This window comes from Antechinus flavipes, chromosome 5 (assembly GCF_016432865.1).
Source record: "Antechinus flavipes isolate AdamAnt ecotype Samford, QLD, Australia chromosome 5, AdamAnt_v2, whole genome shotgun sequence".
Classification (NCBI taxonomy): Eukaryota; Metazoa; Chordata; class Mammalia; order Dasyuromorphia; family Dasyuridae; genus Antechinus; species Antechinus flavipes.
The window spans coordinates 207,440,857-207,459,779 of record NC_067402.1 but is presented as its reverse complement, the minus strand read 5'-3'; the positions used below and the strand labels follow the sequence as shown (position 1 = coordinate 207,459,779).

Sequence of the window (18,923 nt, the reverse complement as noted above, 5' to 3'; positions counted from 1 at the left end):
CCCAGTGCCTGCTCATATTAGAATATTAACCAAGTAGTTATTCTAATCTTCTGAGAGACAGAAAATCCCTATTGACATAACATGAGAGGTGCCAGCTTTTGAAAAATTGTGTGTTTCTTAAGGTGTACAAATGGAATGCAAGAATTCATCTGAGTAACTAAGGTGACAACTAATTATCTTTATAGTCCTCAATACTAATTAGCTTTCGATTCTCTTCCAAAGTATGTATTTAGTTATCTTTTCAGCATAGGTCTTTATAAAGACAGGCAATGATACAGAGTGAAAAGGGCACTGGACCAAAAAAAAGTCAGGAAAACTGGGTGCTTTGCTCCTCCTATGTGACCTTGGGCAAAAGACTTAATCTCTCTAGATCTCAATCCTCTCAACAATAAAATGAGGAGTTTTGATTAGATTCTTAAAGATCTCTCCTAGAATTAATATTTTATGAGTCTATAATAATTTTCAAAAAATTTTGAATGCTTTAAGTTATTTTAGAGACATAAAAACCTGTAATTTATTCTTCAAAGTTTAAGCATTAAGAAGTATGCCTCTCGATAGGCTATAGTTGCTTCTTTTCCAGGTTCTTTCTCCTGGTAGTTTGGCTGTTTAATCAATATTGAAAATAAAGCATAATAAGAAAGAAGGTTTAATTATTTAAGCAAGATTTTAAATCTCATAAGCTCATACAAAACTTCATCCCTCTCATTTTGGGGATTTTGACTACCAACATGCCTAAACAAGTAAACCTCTTTATTAATAAGGAAATTTATCTACATCAATAGCTTGATTACTTTTTCTCATTACTGATGAAATTTTGGAAGTCATTAGAGTTTATTTCTTATTGAAAAGACTACTAAATATAAGACATAAATTTATGTTCCATTTTACTTTTAAGTACAACTGCTTTAACTAAAAATAACTAATCAAAATTGAATATTTTAAAAATAAACACTTGTTTACATCCTCTATGGCCAATACCTGCCACTCGATTTTTTTACACTATACCATGATGATCGTCCCTCTAGCTGAAGTAAAGAAACTAACCAAGTTACTATGGTAAAATAACCTTTTTTAAAGCAAAAAACAAAAATAAAAAATGTAACCATTAGGCAGCCATCTAAACTACTCATCCAGAGAGATGAGTTTATTTAAATAACTTTGGCAAACTAACAAAACTGCTTGTGATCTTTTTTTTTAATCGTATTTAATCTATTTATTTAATATATTCCCCAGTTACAGTTAAAAAACTTTTTTACATTTTTTGTAAACTTTTGAGTTCCAGATTCTCTTCTTTATTCCTCCCGCAGCTCCCATTAAGAAAATACATAGGAAGGGATCTTTAAAAAAAAAAAGTTTCCTGTTAATTACAGTGAAGAAGTTCAAGTTTTGTCAACTGATCCTTTCTTTCACTAAATCTCTTTCTAAGCAAATTAAACCAACAAATATTCCATTCCTCCAAAGCAACATCTGTCTTTTTGCATGTGTGAAAAATTAATCTGTCTCTTCAATTCTTGGGAGGTCCACATTTTTCTTTAAATCAGACATTATGATTAATCCTTTAGAAAAGTTTCATTAATAGACCTCTAAAACTAATGAGGGGTTGAGTTCACATTACAAAATTCAAGGACTCTGCAATAGCAAATGAATATATGCCAATATAAAAAAAATCTGTCCTCTATTTATGAGGCGGTAAGATCCATGCTAGCCTGAGTGTAAAATAGGCCACCAATTAATTTGCTATCATATTCTAGAAAGTACAAGTAAGGTTTTTCTTTTTTTGTTCTTTTATTCATTCAAATCCATTCAAAATTCAGAAAGTATGTTTATTGGTTTATATTTAAATATTCTTTTAAGTAGTCTCCTTAATTTTGTATACTACTCAAAAAAACAAAACAAAACAAATCAAAACCAAATAAAACATGTGTTTACCTATTCCCAAAGAGAAAATACTCAGTAAGTGAACAGCATCCTTATTTATTGAAACCAGTCTTCTAACTGTGCTCTTGCCAGGCATTTTCAGCTATGAGGCAGAGGTGGAAGCCAATAAAATTATTTTATCTAACTGTATTGGAAGGGATATCAAACAGAAAAAAATTCCAGAAACATTCTCCTTTTCTTAAAACATTTGCTCAAATGTCACCACAAAAGAGTATTAGGTGACATAACTAGATTTGGTTTAGCAGCTCAGGCAGAAATATTTGGGGGAGGAGCAGGGAAATGTGCCCTGAATTTTAATGGTATGTCATCTTACATGGGTAAGTCTTAACATGTCATTTTGGAAGTGACAGCATTTACAGCAGTCACTGTTCTAGTGCTTGGCACAGTGCACAAAAGTGATAGCTCTCTTCATATAAATCTTGACAGACTTCTTCAAGATGAACCTAAGTTACTATGACTACTTTGTAATTATAATTATGATGTAAAACTGTAAAGCTTCTTTTTTGTGTAGAATAATATTAAAATTATTTTAATGAGCTAGTTAAAAATATGGATTTCCCAAATACAAAGATGTACAAAATAACTCATCTTAAAATTACCCTAACAGAATCTGAATTGAGGGTAATTTTTATGCAGGTATCTTGTGCCACACTTTGTTGGACTTAATAAGAGGTTTAGCTAAATAAAAATTCCATGAAAATTCTTCATGCTAGGGTAGTTTCTATAATGGGTTTTATAGTGCCTAAATGGGCATTTTCTACAAAAAGCATAAGCGGGGTTATTTTGGAAGAAAGAGCCTTAAATTTTACTATATAGCATTTGCAACTGACTTACCCTCCCCCCCAAACTATACCCTCCCCAAATATATGTCCTTTGCTTCATTATTCTTACCAAACTCAACATTTAAACCATTTACTACCATTTGAGATCAGTACTATTAACGAGCTCTTAAAATATTCCTTAGTTTCCTTAGAGGGAAAACATAATCTGATTTCAAATGCAAATAACAAGATTTTGCCCAGCAAGTCTTCCAAAAATGATAAACCAAGCTTAAGCAGTGGGCACTGATGGAGGCATTAAAAACCATTAAGATGGCTAAGTTTGTTTTAAAATATATACACAACACATAAATACATGCAAAATGGACTGGAGATTAAAATAATAAATCTAATAAATGTTATTTGTTGAATCTCCAATGAAAGGGCACATCTTGAGAAGAGATAAGTAACCAAGCATTTCCTAATTGTTTTAGAAATTCACCTCTATAAACAAGGGCTGTGAAGACATTAATGTGAGAGAGATATCTAGTAACAAATGTTCAGCAGTATACTCCTAGCAAAGATAAGAAAGCATACCCAATTTCTGACTCAGATTTGAGAGTGTTGGAAAAATTTGGGTCTTATCTCTACAGAGCAGATTAGGTGATCATCTTTCAAAGTAACCATATCTCTCCAAAAGACATTCAAGTGCACTTTGTGACCATCCCAAAATGCAGCCATTTCAGTATCCTTATAAAACATGTTGGCAGTCTTGCTGAAGTTTTCAGCAAACAACTGAAACACTTACTATCAAGTGTATCATGAAGTGTAGGGGATGGGAAATAGTCAAAACCAGACCTGACACTTTCACATTCAAGGCTTTTCTCTTGGGGGAGGAGAGGGGGAAGGAGAGGAGGAGGGAGATTGGTTCTGAAATCCTTATCTTCCAAATGAGATTTACTAACAGGAAAGATAAAATTTCCTAAATAGGGTTTTTTTTGATTGCGCAAATTTAAGGTCAGCTGCTAGAAATTATGCCAAATAACAAAGATATAAATTTAGTAAACACAAATAAAGATTACTATTAGAAAAGAATGAAATCTCTGATTAATTGACAAATAAAGCAAAAACAGTCTGTGCCATCTAGAGAAGAACTAAGGGTTATACATTAACATATCATTACTAAACATTGTTATGAAAGCTTAAAACTTTTGACAGCCTAAACCTATAGTAGAACTACCATTAATAAAATAATCCAACTACACAAGGACAGCTAGCTCTTCCATCTTCACACCAGATTGCCTTCTTCTCACTTATCTATTACCATCAAGCCTTAAAGGACTACATTCCATTTGGAACCTGAAATGAACTCTATTAGAAACCAGGTTTGGGGAAGGGCAGGAAATAAATTCTTGCTAGACAACAGGATCATATATACATGGGTAACACTAAGCAACTCTTCAGATCTAGAATCCAGAGTCACAGAACCTAGTTTCACTCTATGAGCCTGCGATTCCATGACCTTTGCTCTGTAGACCTCAATAGGCAAATCTGGTTCAAAAAGCACATCCCTCCAGGTTACAGAATTGAACTCCCTGGCTTTTTTTTTCAGACAATCTAAAAACTACGAAAATGACCTCAATGAAATCTTGCCTTCTTTTGTAAGAGGCAAAAGGAGGCCTTCAACTTTTTTTTTCTCTCTCTCTGCCAGTCACTGGAAAGAAATATGCAAACTAAACTGTTTGGCAGCTAAACAGATCCGCAAAGCCACGGTGCATGCACTTTAAAAAAATACATATTAATTAAAAAAAAATACTGCAGTATTAATTCAAGAGGATCGCGCCGGGTTCTAACTCACCCCCAGTTCCTCCCAGGCACAAATCCTCCAACTAAGTCGCAGGTCCCTCGACTCGCACCCCCCCCACACACACACACCTCCTCCCGAGACCCGCAGTGGCCCGGCGCGCCCTGCCCCCACCCTCATCTTTCTAGTTAGAGAAATCTCCAGCAACTTTAGGTTTGGCAACCACTCTGCTGCCAAAGCCAGAGGCGGGGACAAGGTGTGTGTGGGGGCGGAGGGGAGGAATGGAGGGGGACCTCAGTGGGAGGAGGAGGAAAGTTTGAAAAGTCAACTTTGGAGAACCAGGAAAGACCCCGCCCCTCTCCCCAAAACCTCTCAGAGCCCCCCCAGCATCTCAGACTGGAAGGTGTGGAGGAGGCTGTGCCCGCCGCAGCGGAAAACTTTCCCCAAATTAAAAGTTGATAGTGGAAGAGTCCCCCTCTGTTGCCAGCAGCGCGCCCCCGCCCCATGCCAGAGGTTCCCCTCCCCCCTCTTAGCGAGGGGTGAGGACTCCAGGCATCGGACTTAAAGACAAAACGATGATCGGACAAGATCGCGAGTCTGCTGCCTGGTCCCAGGCCGGGCTAGGCGCAAGGAGGCGGAGGCGGAGATGGAGGCGCGGCAGGCTGCCCGGGCCGAACCTGCCCTCCAGGTCCCTCCTCCTTTTTCTCCTTCTCCTCCTCCTCCTCGCCCTGGCGCGCGCGCTCACCTTTCTCCTGCTCTTCGGCTTGCAAACAGATGGGGATGTTCTTCTTCCAGCCCGGCATGGTGCGCCCTGCTGCTGCTCCTCCTCTCTTCGCCCGCGCTCTCTCCCGGCTTTCTTGCTAGCTCGCTCTCTCCCGATCGCGCTCTCCTCCCCTCTGTCTCTGCGGCTCGCAGCTGCCTCGTATCGCTCGTCCTCTTCCTCCACTCCCCCGAGGCTGGCTCAGAGGGGCTGGGGCCAGGAGGCGGCGGCTCCCCGGCACATTGCAGTCGGCGCCGGTGCCTGCCCGGGTCCTTCTCCTCGCAGCCCCTCTCTCTCTCCGCCTCGCTCCCTCGTTAGCGGCGGTCACGGTCAGCGGGCAGGAGGGGCTGCAGCAGCGGCAGCCTTGGGCCGGCGAGGGCTGGGAGAGGGCGGGGGGCTCTCACGCTTTCCACGAGGCCACCCGGGGCCAGGGAGAAGGAGGGGGTGGGCTTCAGAGGATTTCAAAGCCCTGGGGGGAGGTAGGTGTAAGCTGGAGGAAGGACCGGGTTTCCTTCTGCTGCTGCTGCGGCTCCTTCCCTTTCCTCCTCCTCTTCTCTGGGCCGCCAGCAGGTGGGACTCGGAACCGGAGTGGCCGCAGCCGCCGCCGCACACCGAGCTCTCGGGGCTCCTCTCTCCGGATCCTCCCGCCCTGAGACCGTGAGCGAGTCTGAACCAGGCGGCGGGCGGGCGAGGGAAAGAGCGAGCGAGCGAGCCAAGCGAGGAGGGAGGGAGCGAGTGCGCGCACAGCTACACTCACAGGCTCTCTCACACACATATACACACACAAACACACACACACTCACAGAGCGGAGAGCAGCGAGCGCCAGGGCGGCCACGGGCGCTCCCTTTCCCAGCAGGTAAAAACTGGCACCAGGCCTGGAGGGGAGGGGGTTTGGGGAGAGATTTGCGGAGGGCTTCATTCTCACGCTCCCCTCCCCCCAGATCCTCAGTGCACACAGATTGTCCCCAAAGCTCCTGATCCAACCATACTCTGTATTAATTGGAGAGGAGAGAAAGTCCAGGAGCATTGTCTTTGGAATTAAAGGGCATGGATTCAAATCCTGTCAGTGTGACCACTTGATCACTTCGGCTCCTTGTATCTCATTTTTCTCATCTTTACAAATGAGGGGACTGGCCCAGATGACCTCTAAGGTTCTTTCCAGATCTAGTAATACCATCCCACGTATTTCCTTTCCCCACTTTGGATTGAGAATTTAAATCCAGTACCTTTACACACTAAGGAAAATGTCAATTAAAAGAAAAAAGAACAGAGAAATCTTAAGGTCATTGATTTCGATCTCTTTCCCACTTTACAGGTGAAGTAACTGAGACCTGGAGACGCTGAGCAACTTGACCTGTGTCACAAAAGATCCATTTTCCTGAATACTGGATAATCCTGAGCCATGATTAGCCCGAAGGTTTTCTTCACTACAAAACCAAACACTATGAGCTGCCCCAGTTTTTTTTACTAACCACTATAATGTTTTATGAAGGGTAGGAAGAATCTTCTTGTTCTAAATAACTAGAAAGGTCCTTTACTGAACTTCATTGCTCTTTAAAAAGCAGCATAAGAAAGCATTTTTAATCTTTTTAATTGTAAGAGTATTGATCAGATAGACAGATTCTTAGAATCAAAGCAAACCTGGGTTTGAATTGGGTGAGTCTGTTCTCTAGACCTCAAACATCTATACCAAAAGATACTTAAGTTTTTCAAGAGTTCTTATATCCTATCATTCTAAATTTGTGCCTTCCATGTCTGTGGATCACTGAATATGAAAAAAAAAATGACTTTAAAGAGTCTTGTCAGTCAGATGTAAGAATTTCTTGACTATGGGGAGTGATCAAATAGTAGGACTGACTATCTTAGATCTTCCCTGCTGATATATCTCTCTGAAGGCTGGAGTTCCTTCCCCATCTGAAGATGATTGTATTCTAGCTCCAAGGAGTATTTCAGGATCTGGAACTAGTGATTGATTTGTAACTATAAAGAAGAACTGAACTTTACTGGATATTTTGTCTTCTTTTTCAGCTTTGAAAGAACTGCTGGTGTCTTCCCTGAACTGAGGGGTACATGCCAGGCTGCTCTTTTTGCAATGCAATAATGTAGCCAGAGAAATTTAATAACTGTTGAAGATGGAAAGATTGGATTTATATATATATATATGTATGTATACCACTGCATAAAGCAATCTGATGAGACAGTGATTTTTGCTCTTCTCTGTCCTATGCCAGGGTGACAGGTTTTCATTATAGAAACTGACCAGCCCCAAAACGAAGGGATACTGACAGTTTTGAACAGAGAAACAGGTCTTTTCCAGGAGTTTTGACAGTGAGAGTCTTGATTGAGTTGAAGAAGAGCAGAGGCAAACTGTCCCAGAGGATTTTCATCAGAAGTCTTGCCTGAGTTACCTCACAATGACTTGCTCAAGATTATCTTTAAAAAAACAATATTTATATGATATATATCTTATGCAGTATTCTATCCCGTGGCCCAGAATAAACAAGATATCCAAGCCTTGCTAGATTTTCCTATATTAATGATTCTTATATCAGAAGTTTTTAAAGGACCAGAGAAGTGAAACTTAACCATAGGATAAGTCAGGTCAAGTGAGCAAGCAATAAGGGCCTACAGTGTGCCAATTGGTGTGTTAATCTCTGGAGAGACAAAGAAAAATAGAAAACAAAACAAAACAACCCCTGCTCTCAAAGAACTCACAGATGAACCATATTGAGTCATTGCACAATTTTGAGAATGATCATAGGTAGAAATCAATATGTACCTTTCCTTCACCAGAATAACATAATATTTTTAAGGGACCTCAGAAATTATCTAGGCTATGTCACAATTGGGCAAGAATTCCTTTCCACATCTGTAATTCTTGGATGATTACAATCTCTTTGGGATCCATGGCAGTAAGCCCCATTACACAGCTAGAAATGCACTATATATGGCCCAAGAAAATGGAAGAGCCTTGCCACATAGACTAATTTTTCTCTAAAACGGCAATGAAACCATGCTCAAAGGTGGTCCAGGAGACTGAAGCTTTGAACTGAAAATTCCTAACCACCCAGATCTCAGGCTTGACAGACTCCTCATTGCCATGCAAATCAATACACTCTTCTGTCTTGACTCTGCATTGTGGTAAATATGGAAGTAAGAGGCGCTATGTCCAAATGAATCAATAATGCATCTAATGAATATCTTTGCCATGCTATTATTGACTAAACTTCCTTTTGTTAGGGGGTTACATGGTCAACTGTTATCTCATTTCATTCCAGTCCTAAACCTGTACCATTGGACTAGGCTAGTCAGTAATCAAGTAGCCTTTAATTGAAAATTTCTAAGTAGGGTGAGCATATGTTCAAGGAAAACCATTTGGGCCGCTGAGGAGAAGTTGGATTGAAATGTGGACAGACTTGAGGTAGAGACATCAATTAAGAAACTATAGAAGTAAGTAGTCCAGGGCAAAAGGTGATGTCAGTAACTTTTGTTTCAAAGGAAACAAAGGATACTTTATCTCAAAAGTATATTTGGCCTTTACTTTCATCAGCATACTTTTGTTAACTCTCTATAATTTTTCTTAGAAATCTTAGGCTTTTCCTATGTATATCTACATCACTATCTGGAATTTTATCCTATTTCCTGTCTAGATTTTTTTTTTTTTACAGAAAGTTCATCTCTTCCTAATGATGTTTCTCCTACTGAGAAGAAAAGCAAAAACATCCAATAAAAAAAGCCCTAATTTTGTTTTTGGATATCCTCTTTGATAATGACATGGATCCATTCAAACGTTAAAAGAAAGGCCTCATGAGAAAGAGGGCAGTTTTCTATTCCTACTGAGCTTCAGGTCTCTAGGTCTCTGGGGTTTTTATTTTTTAATTAAAAAAATTTTTTAAGAATGTTATGATTTCTTTGGACTAAAGTTTAGGAGTCTGATGATACCCCCCTAGAGATATGAAATTCCACCTGCTCTTTTGGATTTGCTCCAAAGCCTAAAAAAAGTATACACAATAATTTCTTAGAAGCGTGTACTGACTTTTGAAAAACACCAATGCATTCTAAGCAAACACCTGAAAGTGTCAATATTGCTATCTAAAACCAGCACTTCATTTTCTAACTCATGCAGCGAATCTGAAAAATCTTTTTAGCACCTGATATATATTCTGACTGGGTACCCATGGATTCTTTTAGATCCTGTTCATTTTCAACTGCAAACCCTGCTTGAACACTTAGCATGAAAGGCAAAGATTCCATGGATATATCATTTTCTTTAAAAAAAAAAATGAAGCTTGTTGAAAGCAAGCAAAGCGTAAATTTTTTTAACCTAAAAAACTGTTAACAAAAACTCTTCAGTTAGATCAGAGAGGAGAGGAGAAAATTAACATGAATATGTTAGATTTTTAAAAGTATTTCACATTCCTATAATAATTCAAGGGTTATAAAACACTTTGTTTATAACAACCCTATACAGTTATTATTTTCTCTGTTTTATAGAAGAAACCTTCTTAGAGATGTTAAATGACTTGTTCAGGGACACACAGCATAAACCAGAGCTCAGATTAGACTTTAGATTCAATAATTTTTCCCCTAGGAGAATTGGAGGTAGGGAAAGTAAAATGGGAAATGAAGTTCACCTTAAAATAGAATAAAAAATTGTACTGATATGATCAATGCAAAATTGTAAAAAAAAAAAAATTACCATGATATAAATAATAATACTAACTTGTAATGTCATAGCACTTTACAAAAATTATCTCATTATATTCTCACAACAACCCTGGAATGTAAATGTTATTATTATTATCTCTGTTTTGCAGACAAGGAAACTGAGGCAGACAAGTTAAGTAAATTGTCCAGGATTATGCAATTAGTGCCAAATGCTCTGAGTATTTCTCATTCCACATCCAATGCTCTATCCATTTTGCCATCTAACTATCTATATGAAGTGAATATTTAGCAGGCAGGAAATCTCATCATAATATTATCATCTCCATCACATTTGCCCATAAACAAGAGGGAACTAAACCCAAAAATAAATAAATAAATAAATAAAAGAAGAAAGAAAGAAGGAATCAACATTTGGCTTATATTACTTTTTTTCTAAAATATTTGCCCTCCTAATTATATATAAAAGAACCAGGTGGTATAATGGATAGAGCATTAGATATAATAGTTGTTTTTGTTTTGTTTTGTTTTTTAGTTGTTTTATTTGATTTTCAATTCCAAATATCTCCTTCCCCTTCCTTTTTCCCTTCTTCATTCATTGAGAAAGCAATAAAAACAAAGTACTTATATATAGTCACACAAATCAAATGGCCACATTAGCCATATCTTAGAAGGAAAGGAAAGAAGGAAGAAAAAGGAAGGAAGGAATAAGAAAATATTATTTTATCTGTACTCTTAAGTCTATCACTTCACTATCTAGATATCATTTTTCATCATGAGACCTTTGGAATTGTGGTTAGTTATTGGGTTGATCAGAGTTGCTAAATTTTTCAAAGTTGATTTTCTTTAAATATTCTTATTGAATAAGTTGTTCTGATTCTGGTCACTTCATTTTATATCAATTCATACAATTCTTACCAGACTTTTCTGCCACCATCCCCTTTATTCCTTACAACACAGTGGTATTCTATTACATTCATATTCATAACTTGTTCAGACAGTCCCCAATTGATGACATAAAAAGAACTGCTATAAATATTTTTGTTCATATGAGTTCTTTTCCTCTTTCCTTTGATAAGATGTTTGCAAAATGCTTTGCAGACCTTAAAACACTATAAAAATACTAGCTATTATCACTGTGGGCAGTGAAGTGGCACAGTGGAAAGAGTCAAGAAAATCTTAGTTCAAAACTGACCTCAGACACTTTCTATCTATCTGACTCTAGGCAAGTCACTTAAACCTGTTTGCCTCAGTTTCCCTATCTGTAAAATGAGCTGGAGAAAAAAATGATAAACCACTCCAATATCTTTGCCAAGAAAAGTCCAAATGGAGTCATGAAGGGTCCAATATAACAGAGCAACAATTATCATTTTATTCTTACTTAAGCTAAGGTCAAAATTCCTCTTTTAAGGGCTGTGTCAAAGAGGAGAGACCCTGATTTCTTGGAGATTATGCTTGTGGATCATCAACTATAACAATTCATTTCACTGTCAAATGTTTGAGTCTAGACCAGCAATAGAAAATACCCAAGAACCAGACTAGCTAATTTCAGAAAAGCTTATGATGAAGGATTTCACAACCAGAGACATTTTTAAATCTATAGTAACAGAAATGATATCAACTAATATATAGAGGAACAGAAAATGGAGATAATGACACCTACTTCCAGGATCAAAATGAGATAATTTTTGTTAAAGCACTTAACACAATGCCTGATAAATATATGGTAGGTGATTAATAAATGCTCGTTTCTTTCTTTTCATGGTAATAGTGGTAAAATGATGGAAAAAGAGCAGATGTCTCAGAATCATAGTTTGTAGACCATTTAACAAACCTTATTTTAACTGTTGGCATTCTTAATTTGGTCTAATGACCAACAAATTGGATACCATTGTAGTGTCTTAATATCATGGAAGAACTCACTTTCTAGTATATGAAAGGCTTCCTAGAAGAACTTCATATTAGATCATTTGATCCTTGCAACAATCCCATGAGGTAAATACTATTATCATTCTCATTTTGCAGATGAGGAAACTGAGAATGAGGCCTTCAAAGGATCACATAGCTGGAAAAGCAGGATTTGAACTCAGGTCTTCCTGACACTATAGCACTCTCTACACCATTCTATTTAACTGTTTTTGCATCTATGGAAGAATAATCCACATTGATGAAATCCTAACTCCTTCAAAGTATATTAAATTTTATTTGCATTTCAGGATCTAGCATAGGGAATAGAGCATTAGCTCTAGAGTCTGAGTTCAAAAATGATCTTATTAGCTATGTGATCCTTGGTAAGTCACTTTAATCTTAATTACTTGCATAAAAATTATTTCTGTTTCTTGAATGTGCACCCACGGAAGCAAAAAGAAATACCTCAGAGAAGTAACAGGAAAACTAGAATGGGACTAAAATTTGGAGGCCAATAGGCTTCAAGGTGGATAATCCATGTGGGAGTAGAAGGCACCTGCATTTCTAAAAGAAAACTATTTAAAGGAGAAGGCAGTGAATTTGATATTTGTTTACAGTGGAATATAAAATCTAAACTAAGCCTGGGTAAGCATTTCAGAAAGGGAAGTCTGTATGACAACCAGCTCTAATAATGAATTCAGGTTGAGTCTCTTGAGTACCTAACAAAATGTAGAGCAATAAAATGAGTTGGAGAAGGGAGAATTTACTTCAAAGGAAAATTAAGGTAGCTAACAACATATAGTGTAGACAGCCTAACCAGGGACTAAGAATAGACATAGTAGTAACTTCTAGAATTTTGAAAAGAGAAAATATCTAGAAGGAAAGGAGATTATTGTTCAAGCTGACCAATAAGAGATATAATTAATGGGAAGAAAATGAAGTATCAATTAAATGGATGCATCAAGTTTAGCTGTATATTGGTTGCACGAAACTATTTGCTGACAGTTCATATCAATATTGAATATCATTGATCAGGTAATTGGTAATTACCTAGTTATCAACTAGTTTCTCTCCTAATTTCAGGAAATCATTTAAAGAATTGTTCTGGGGCATCTGGGTGGCACATTAGATAGAGCTCTGGCCTGACATCAGGAGGACCTGAGTTTATTTGTGGCCTTAGATCTTTACTAGCAGAGTGGCCTTCAGCAAGTCACTTAACCCTGATTGCTGAAAAAGAGAGAGAGACAGACAGACAAACAGACAGAGAATGAAAGAGAATGTTCTCACACTCCTCAAATTCTCTTAAGAGTTCTTTGTATGGATTATCTCTTTGCCCCCTTGATGCTCTACATTTTAATTAACTATGTGTATATTTTCCTCTTCCCCTTCCTACTTTCTTTTCATTCTACCTTCCCTCCAACTGGGTGGGGGTAAACTCTTTGAACCAGTATTAAAAAAAAGTAAACTCTTCAAAGGCTGGGTCTGTGTCATTAAAAAAAAAAATTGTATTCTTAGTATTGTGCTTCATATCCAGCGGGTACCTAATCAATTTTTAATTGGAAAAAATACTGGTAGGAACCCTAAGATCTGAGGTTTTTAATAATATAATGAACTGAGACTGGACATTGAAACCATAAAATCTGAGCAGTAAAGGACTTGAGATTAGAAGACATGAATTCAAATTCTGACTTCTCCATGTTATCTTGGTCAAATAAATCACATCCTCCCAAAAGTTTTCTACATCAGTTAAATAATAATATCGCCATTGTGATTTCCCCAGGTTCTCAAAAGGAGAATTATTTTATAAATTCTAAAGCACTATGCATTGACTGTAATATTAATCATTATGGTTCCACGATTGTCTGATGATGATGATTCAAAAATTATTTTAACTCTGAGTCTTAATATCCTTATCTTGAAGGGAAGAGGATATTAACACTCCCTGTAGCCTGGCTTGCCACAAATGATCAGTGCCTGAACATTTCTAACAAAGTAAATAGGATATATCATAATTATAGGGAGCCAGGGTAAAGAACATGAACTAAGTGTTCTCTGAAAATAGCTCCCTCTACCCATTCACTTATTGCTAAGCAGAATTCACTTTTAATCTTGTTGTGTGGTCCACACTGAAAAGCCACTGGGAACCCCACCTCCCTGGGATCAGATCCTGTCAAATGCATTGCAAGATGAGAAATAGGCCTTCAGGGATTTGTATGCTTATTTTTTTTTAAAATCCTGAAAACTTTGCTCAAAGCATCATACACAAAGGAAATGTTTAACACCTATGCATTATGCATATGTGAGCATTTATTTATATTTTCTTTGACTAGTCTAGATCTGTTCAATGAGGCTTTTTATTTCATGCTTATTATATGCAATATTTCATTAAGATACATGAAGGGTGCCTCTCCTAGTTTTTATTTTCATTATTTAGGCAGTACAGGAACTGTTTGCTACTGCTTATGTAAATAGGGGACAACTTCAGAGATTTATGATGCGATTTTCTTTTTTTTTTCCACTCACTTAGTGATTAGGTTGCCTCCTCATTTTTATTTATGCCCTGAATGGCAATGAGTACCTTCTATTCATGCTCATCTATATAAAGACTTCTGTTTTCAAAATCTATTTAGGAATTCTGGTTTGGGCTCAGGAGAAGAAAGCTAAAGAAAACCCAAAGAAAGGCAAAACATACTCAAATATCTTTATTCCTGGGTGATCGTTTCCATGAATGAAAGGAGGACTGGGAGGGCTAACTTTATCATCTATCTAGTACTAGGATTACTTTAGTGTTATTTACTCCTATTCAGTTAAAAAAAAAAACTAAGAAATAGAAATATCTACAATTGATTGACAGTTAAATGAATGAGGTCTAAGTTATATAGAACAATGGACTACCAGAGTAATGAAATACATGTCTCTAGCCACCCTGATTTTAATAATAAACACATCAAAATTCCAAATAATCCTAGGATATAGTTATATATGTCTTTCTCGTGAAAATTCAGCATAAACGAATTGAGAGCATTTCTCTCTGAATACATAGGTTTATAGATTTAGAGCTGGAAGAAATCTTAAAGTCCATCTGGTCTACTTTGTTCCTTTTATATGGAGGAAACTATCCCAGGGAGTTTTGTGTCATTTAAGTAGTTGGCAGTTATATAACTTAGGTAGTAAAAGTACCAATGGCACTGACTCCAGAAGAATCAGTGCTTTTTTTTTTTTTTTTATTACCAAAATGATCAGTTAATGGACTGGCGTTGACATGAATAGTTTGTTGTTTCAATCCTGTCGACTTTTTTGACCCCATTTGGGATTTTCTTGGCAAAGATGGTTTGCCATTTCCTTTTTCCAGCTCATTTTCCAGATGAGAAAATTGAGGCAAATAAGATTAAGTGATTGATCTAGAATGACACAGCTAGTAATTAATTGCCTGAGGTCAGATTTGACTTTAGGAAGATAAATGAGGCATTCTGTGTGCACTATGGCACTATCTACCTGCCCTATTGATATGAAAGATACTGTATTTGGAATCAGTACCAGAGTTCAAATCCTGTCAATGCTTACATATTACTTGTGTGATCTTGGTAAATCACTTAACTGTTAAGTGAGAAGATTGGACTAAATGACCTCCAAAGTTTTTTCTAGATCCAAATCAATGACTAGGATCCCTGTGATATGCAACCCATCAGTAAATTAGCACACAGAAAGAAAAAAGAGGAATGAGAATGAAGTTGAAAAACACAACAGACCCTAAATTAAACTTACACAAGCAGTTTCTCAGGGCTAGCTTGTCTAGACTCTTTTATTCCCTAGCTAGGGAATAAAACATAAAATAAATGTTTTTGTAACTATGCTTCCCAGCTTTCATTTCCAGAGTGAAATGTTGTTCACTTCCATGTCTTAAACTGATTCATTTTGAATGTGCCATTTCAAAAGTTGTATTGACTTTCAAGAGTTTTTGTTGTTATTCTCTTATTAAATCCAAACTAATTCAAGTCTGGAAAACTCCATGACTCACTCTACATATTTGGAGGCAATCCCTTGTGGAATTTTGTCACCATTTGTAATCAAATTAATCAGTCTATATTTGTCTTTACAAAAGTGCCAGAGTGATAAGGTCTGGGTTACTAGGTAGGGTTGGCAGAGAGAGCTATAAGTACTGATAAAATTACTCCTGAAGGCAAGCAGGGAAGGGTACTGATGGGGATCAATTCAACCTTATCATCCATTATGGAGTTAGCGGGTACCCTTACCTTCCTATGTTCAGTCAGAAATCAAACCCCCTGAAGTTAAATTTACCTTACAAATCTGTCCATGGCCTATGGCACCTTTGCTGAATTGAATCCCTCTGGGTTGAGCCTGCCATTTTTATGGTGTCTTTCTCCTTATAGCTAACTAACTCTTTTAGGGTGCTAAACTTCTTTATGTGTTTAGCCTGTCAGTCAATGGTATGCTCCCATCTCATGGGGTATTTCTTTTCTCCTGGTTAATTGTGAGCTCCACTAGGGAATTTGTCTTTTCCATTGTTAATTGTTAAAACCCCTTTCCTTGCTAACCATATACTCTTCCAATTCTATTTCATATTTACCACTCCTGGAGTCTATTGTATTTCTTCATTTTGTCTGTAACCTCTTCTAAAAAACCTACCTTTTGCCAAAGAGAATGGCCATTGTGAATTCTTCACATGACTGAACTGTAACATTTGGTGCCTGAATATCAGTTTCAGTATTATATGCTGTATCCCAAACACATCATTTGGAACTAGGAATTGCTACCCTAACACTTCAAGAATATTGTACATAGAATCAGTCTTGCACCCAAAAGTTTTAGGTTCTCATCCTAATTTATATCATTCTTACCTCTTATACTCCCTCTTTCACACTATAACAGGACATCCTCAATTCTAATTCTTTATGCTTTCCAGAGATTTTCCAGAGGACTGGATCTTTCTCATATCCCTTAACATTTTTTTTTTGTCCTGTGAACATTCCATTCCCCCAGGTTCCTGATAAGAAAGAAAAGAGCATTTGGCTCTTTGGTTAAAGTCCTGATTCTGCTACTAAATAAGTATAAAAGTCATGACTCTGTATGAGAAATATTTTCCTCACAATAACTCTATGAAGATAATAAGTACAAGCATTTTCCAGCTACTCTTCTCCCCACCCCTTGTAATTTTACTGGTATAGAGCAGTAGTGTCAAACTAATAGAAATGAGCTGATTAACTTTCCATATTACTTAGAAAACCACATATTAACATCATATTTTTATTTATTTTGTTAAATATTTAACACACATTAACAGTAGCTATGTTCCACTATATTTTTATTTATTTTGTTAAATATTTTCCAATTACATTTTAATCTGGTTCAAAGGGTAGTGTTACAGCAGCATTGTGTTCGACATTTCTGGTGTAGGAAACTTGGGTGAGGAAAGTTTCTATCAGTACAAATCAGCACCTGCTTTGAAAGTCTTGGAGAGTTGCCAGGGGCACCGAAGGTTAAGGGATTTGTCCAGTATCACACAGTTCCGTATGTGTTAGAAGCAAGACTAGGTTTTCTTGATTTCAAGTTTCACAATCTCTTCACTATCTTGGGACAACTATTTAACAAACAGAGAAATCAAACAATCAGCAATCACTGTGTCAGCACCTAGTGTGAACACTCTGGTAGAGTTCTGGACCTGGAGTCAGAAAAAGCTGAGTTCAAATCTAGCCTTAGATACTTACTAGTTTTGTGACGCGGGGCAAAACATTTAACCTGTTTGCCTTAATCCACTGGAGAAAGAAATGATAAACTATTCCAGTGTCATTGCCAAGAAAACTCCAGGACAGTAGTGGTGGGCTATGGTCCATAGAGTCATACATGACTAAACAAAAACAAAAAGGTACCAGCATGGAGTAAGCACTGAGGTTACAAACAGCAAAAATGAAATAATCCCTATGGGTATGAATGAGATTATATTCTAATGAAGGAGAAAACAAATACATATAAGCATATACATGGCATAAATTAAAAATTAACATATATATAAACATATGTATACAAAAGTGAAATAAAAAGTAATTTAGCATGGATGGCAGCAACAAATGAGGGGATAAGGAAAGGCTTCGAGGAGATGTTCCAAAACTTCATTTTAAAGGAAAAGAAGGACCATTTAAGGCAAAGACAAAGAAGGGATGCATTTCAGGTATGAGTAATAGGGGAAAGAGTGCATGGAAATGGAGGGTTATGTATGAGGAATAGAAAGTATGTGATTTTGTCTGGATCATAGAATGTAGAACATCCAATGAATACAGAAAGGTAGATTGGGATTAGGTCATATGAGTTTTTAAAAGCTAAACAGAGAAATTTATATTTTATTCTTCAGATAATAGAAAGCTACTGGATATGTTTGTATCTTCACTAAATGAAGATAACTTCGGCATTAGTATGTAAAATGGGCAGGAGTGATAAGAGCCTTAAAGATGGTGGATCAATGAAGAGTCTGTTATGATAACTGAGGCAAGAGATAATGTGTGAGAAGAAAAAAGAAATCATGTGTGACATATAAAGGCAGAAATTTCAAGATTTGGCAATTGATTGGATATATAGGATTCAGAAGAATGACAAGTCGAGAATGTTGCTAAGATTGCATAGTTAAAACATTGGAAGGATTCTGAGAGATTAGTTGATGTGTTAATATTCACAGAACTACTAAGTTTCCTGAGCCAATGGGGCTCTCACTTCAATCCACTTCATTCACATGGTCTCATGTATTCTTAAAATAAGGGTGTTAAATTAGACCTCTAAGGTCCCTTTATAGGCTCCAATGAGCTAATGACTCTTACCTCTGCTTTCCAAATGATTGCTAATTAATCTGATAAATTTATTCATGGTCTGGTGCTGGTATATCCTGAAGCATAATTGGCATCTCTCTTTTTCCTCCTAGGTATTTTAATAGTGACTTTCTAGAGACCTTAATTCTAAAAAGTGATTCCAGTAATGGGGATTTCAGGTGCCATGACAGGACTGTAGAAAATATACTTTTGTGGAAGCTGAGCCTTTTGGCACCCTTCAAATTGTACCACATGTGTGGCCTGGGCATCAGGC

General features: G+C 37.1%; 1 protein-coding gene across 1 annotated transcript; it reads left to right on the top strand.

Annotated features, from left to right (window-relative positions):
* The first annotated feature begins 5,075 nt into the window (after nucleotides 1–5,075).
* Nucleotides 5,076–7,465, top strand: LOC127538681 (uncharacterized). Its single transcript, XM_051962441.1, has 3 exons — nucleotides 5,076–6,117; nucleotides 6,577–6,754; nucleotides 7,290–7,465. Exon 1 carries the CDS (start codon nucleotides 5,076–5,078, stop codon nucleotides 5,919–5,921), a length of 846 nt encoding a protein of 281 aa, XP_051818401.1. The 3' UTR covers nucleotides 5,922–6,117; nucleotides 6,577–6,754; nucleotides 7,290–7,465.
* The last annotated feature ends 11,458 nt before the right edge of the window (nucleotides 7,466–18,923 follow it).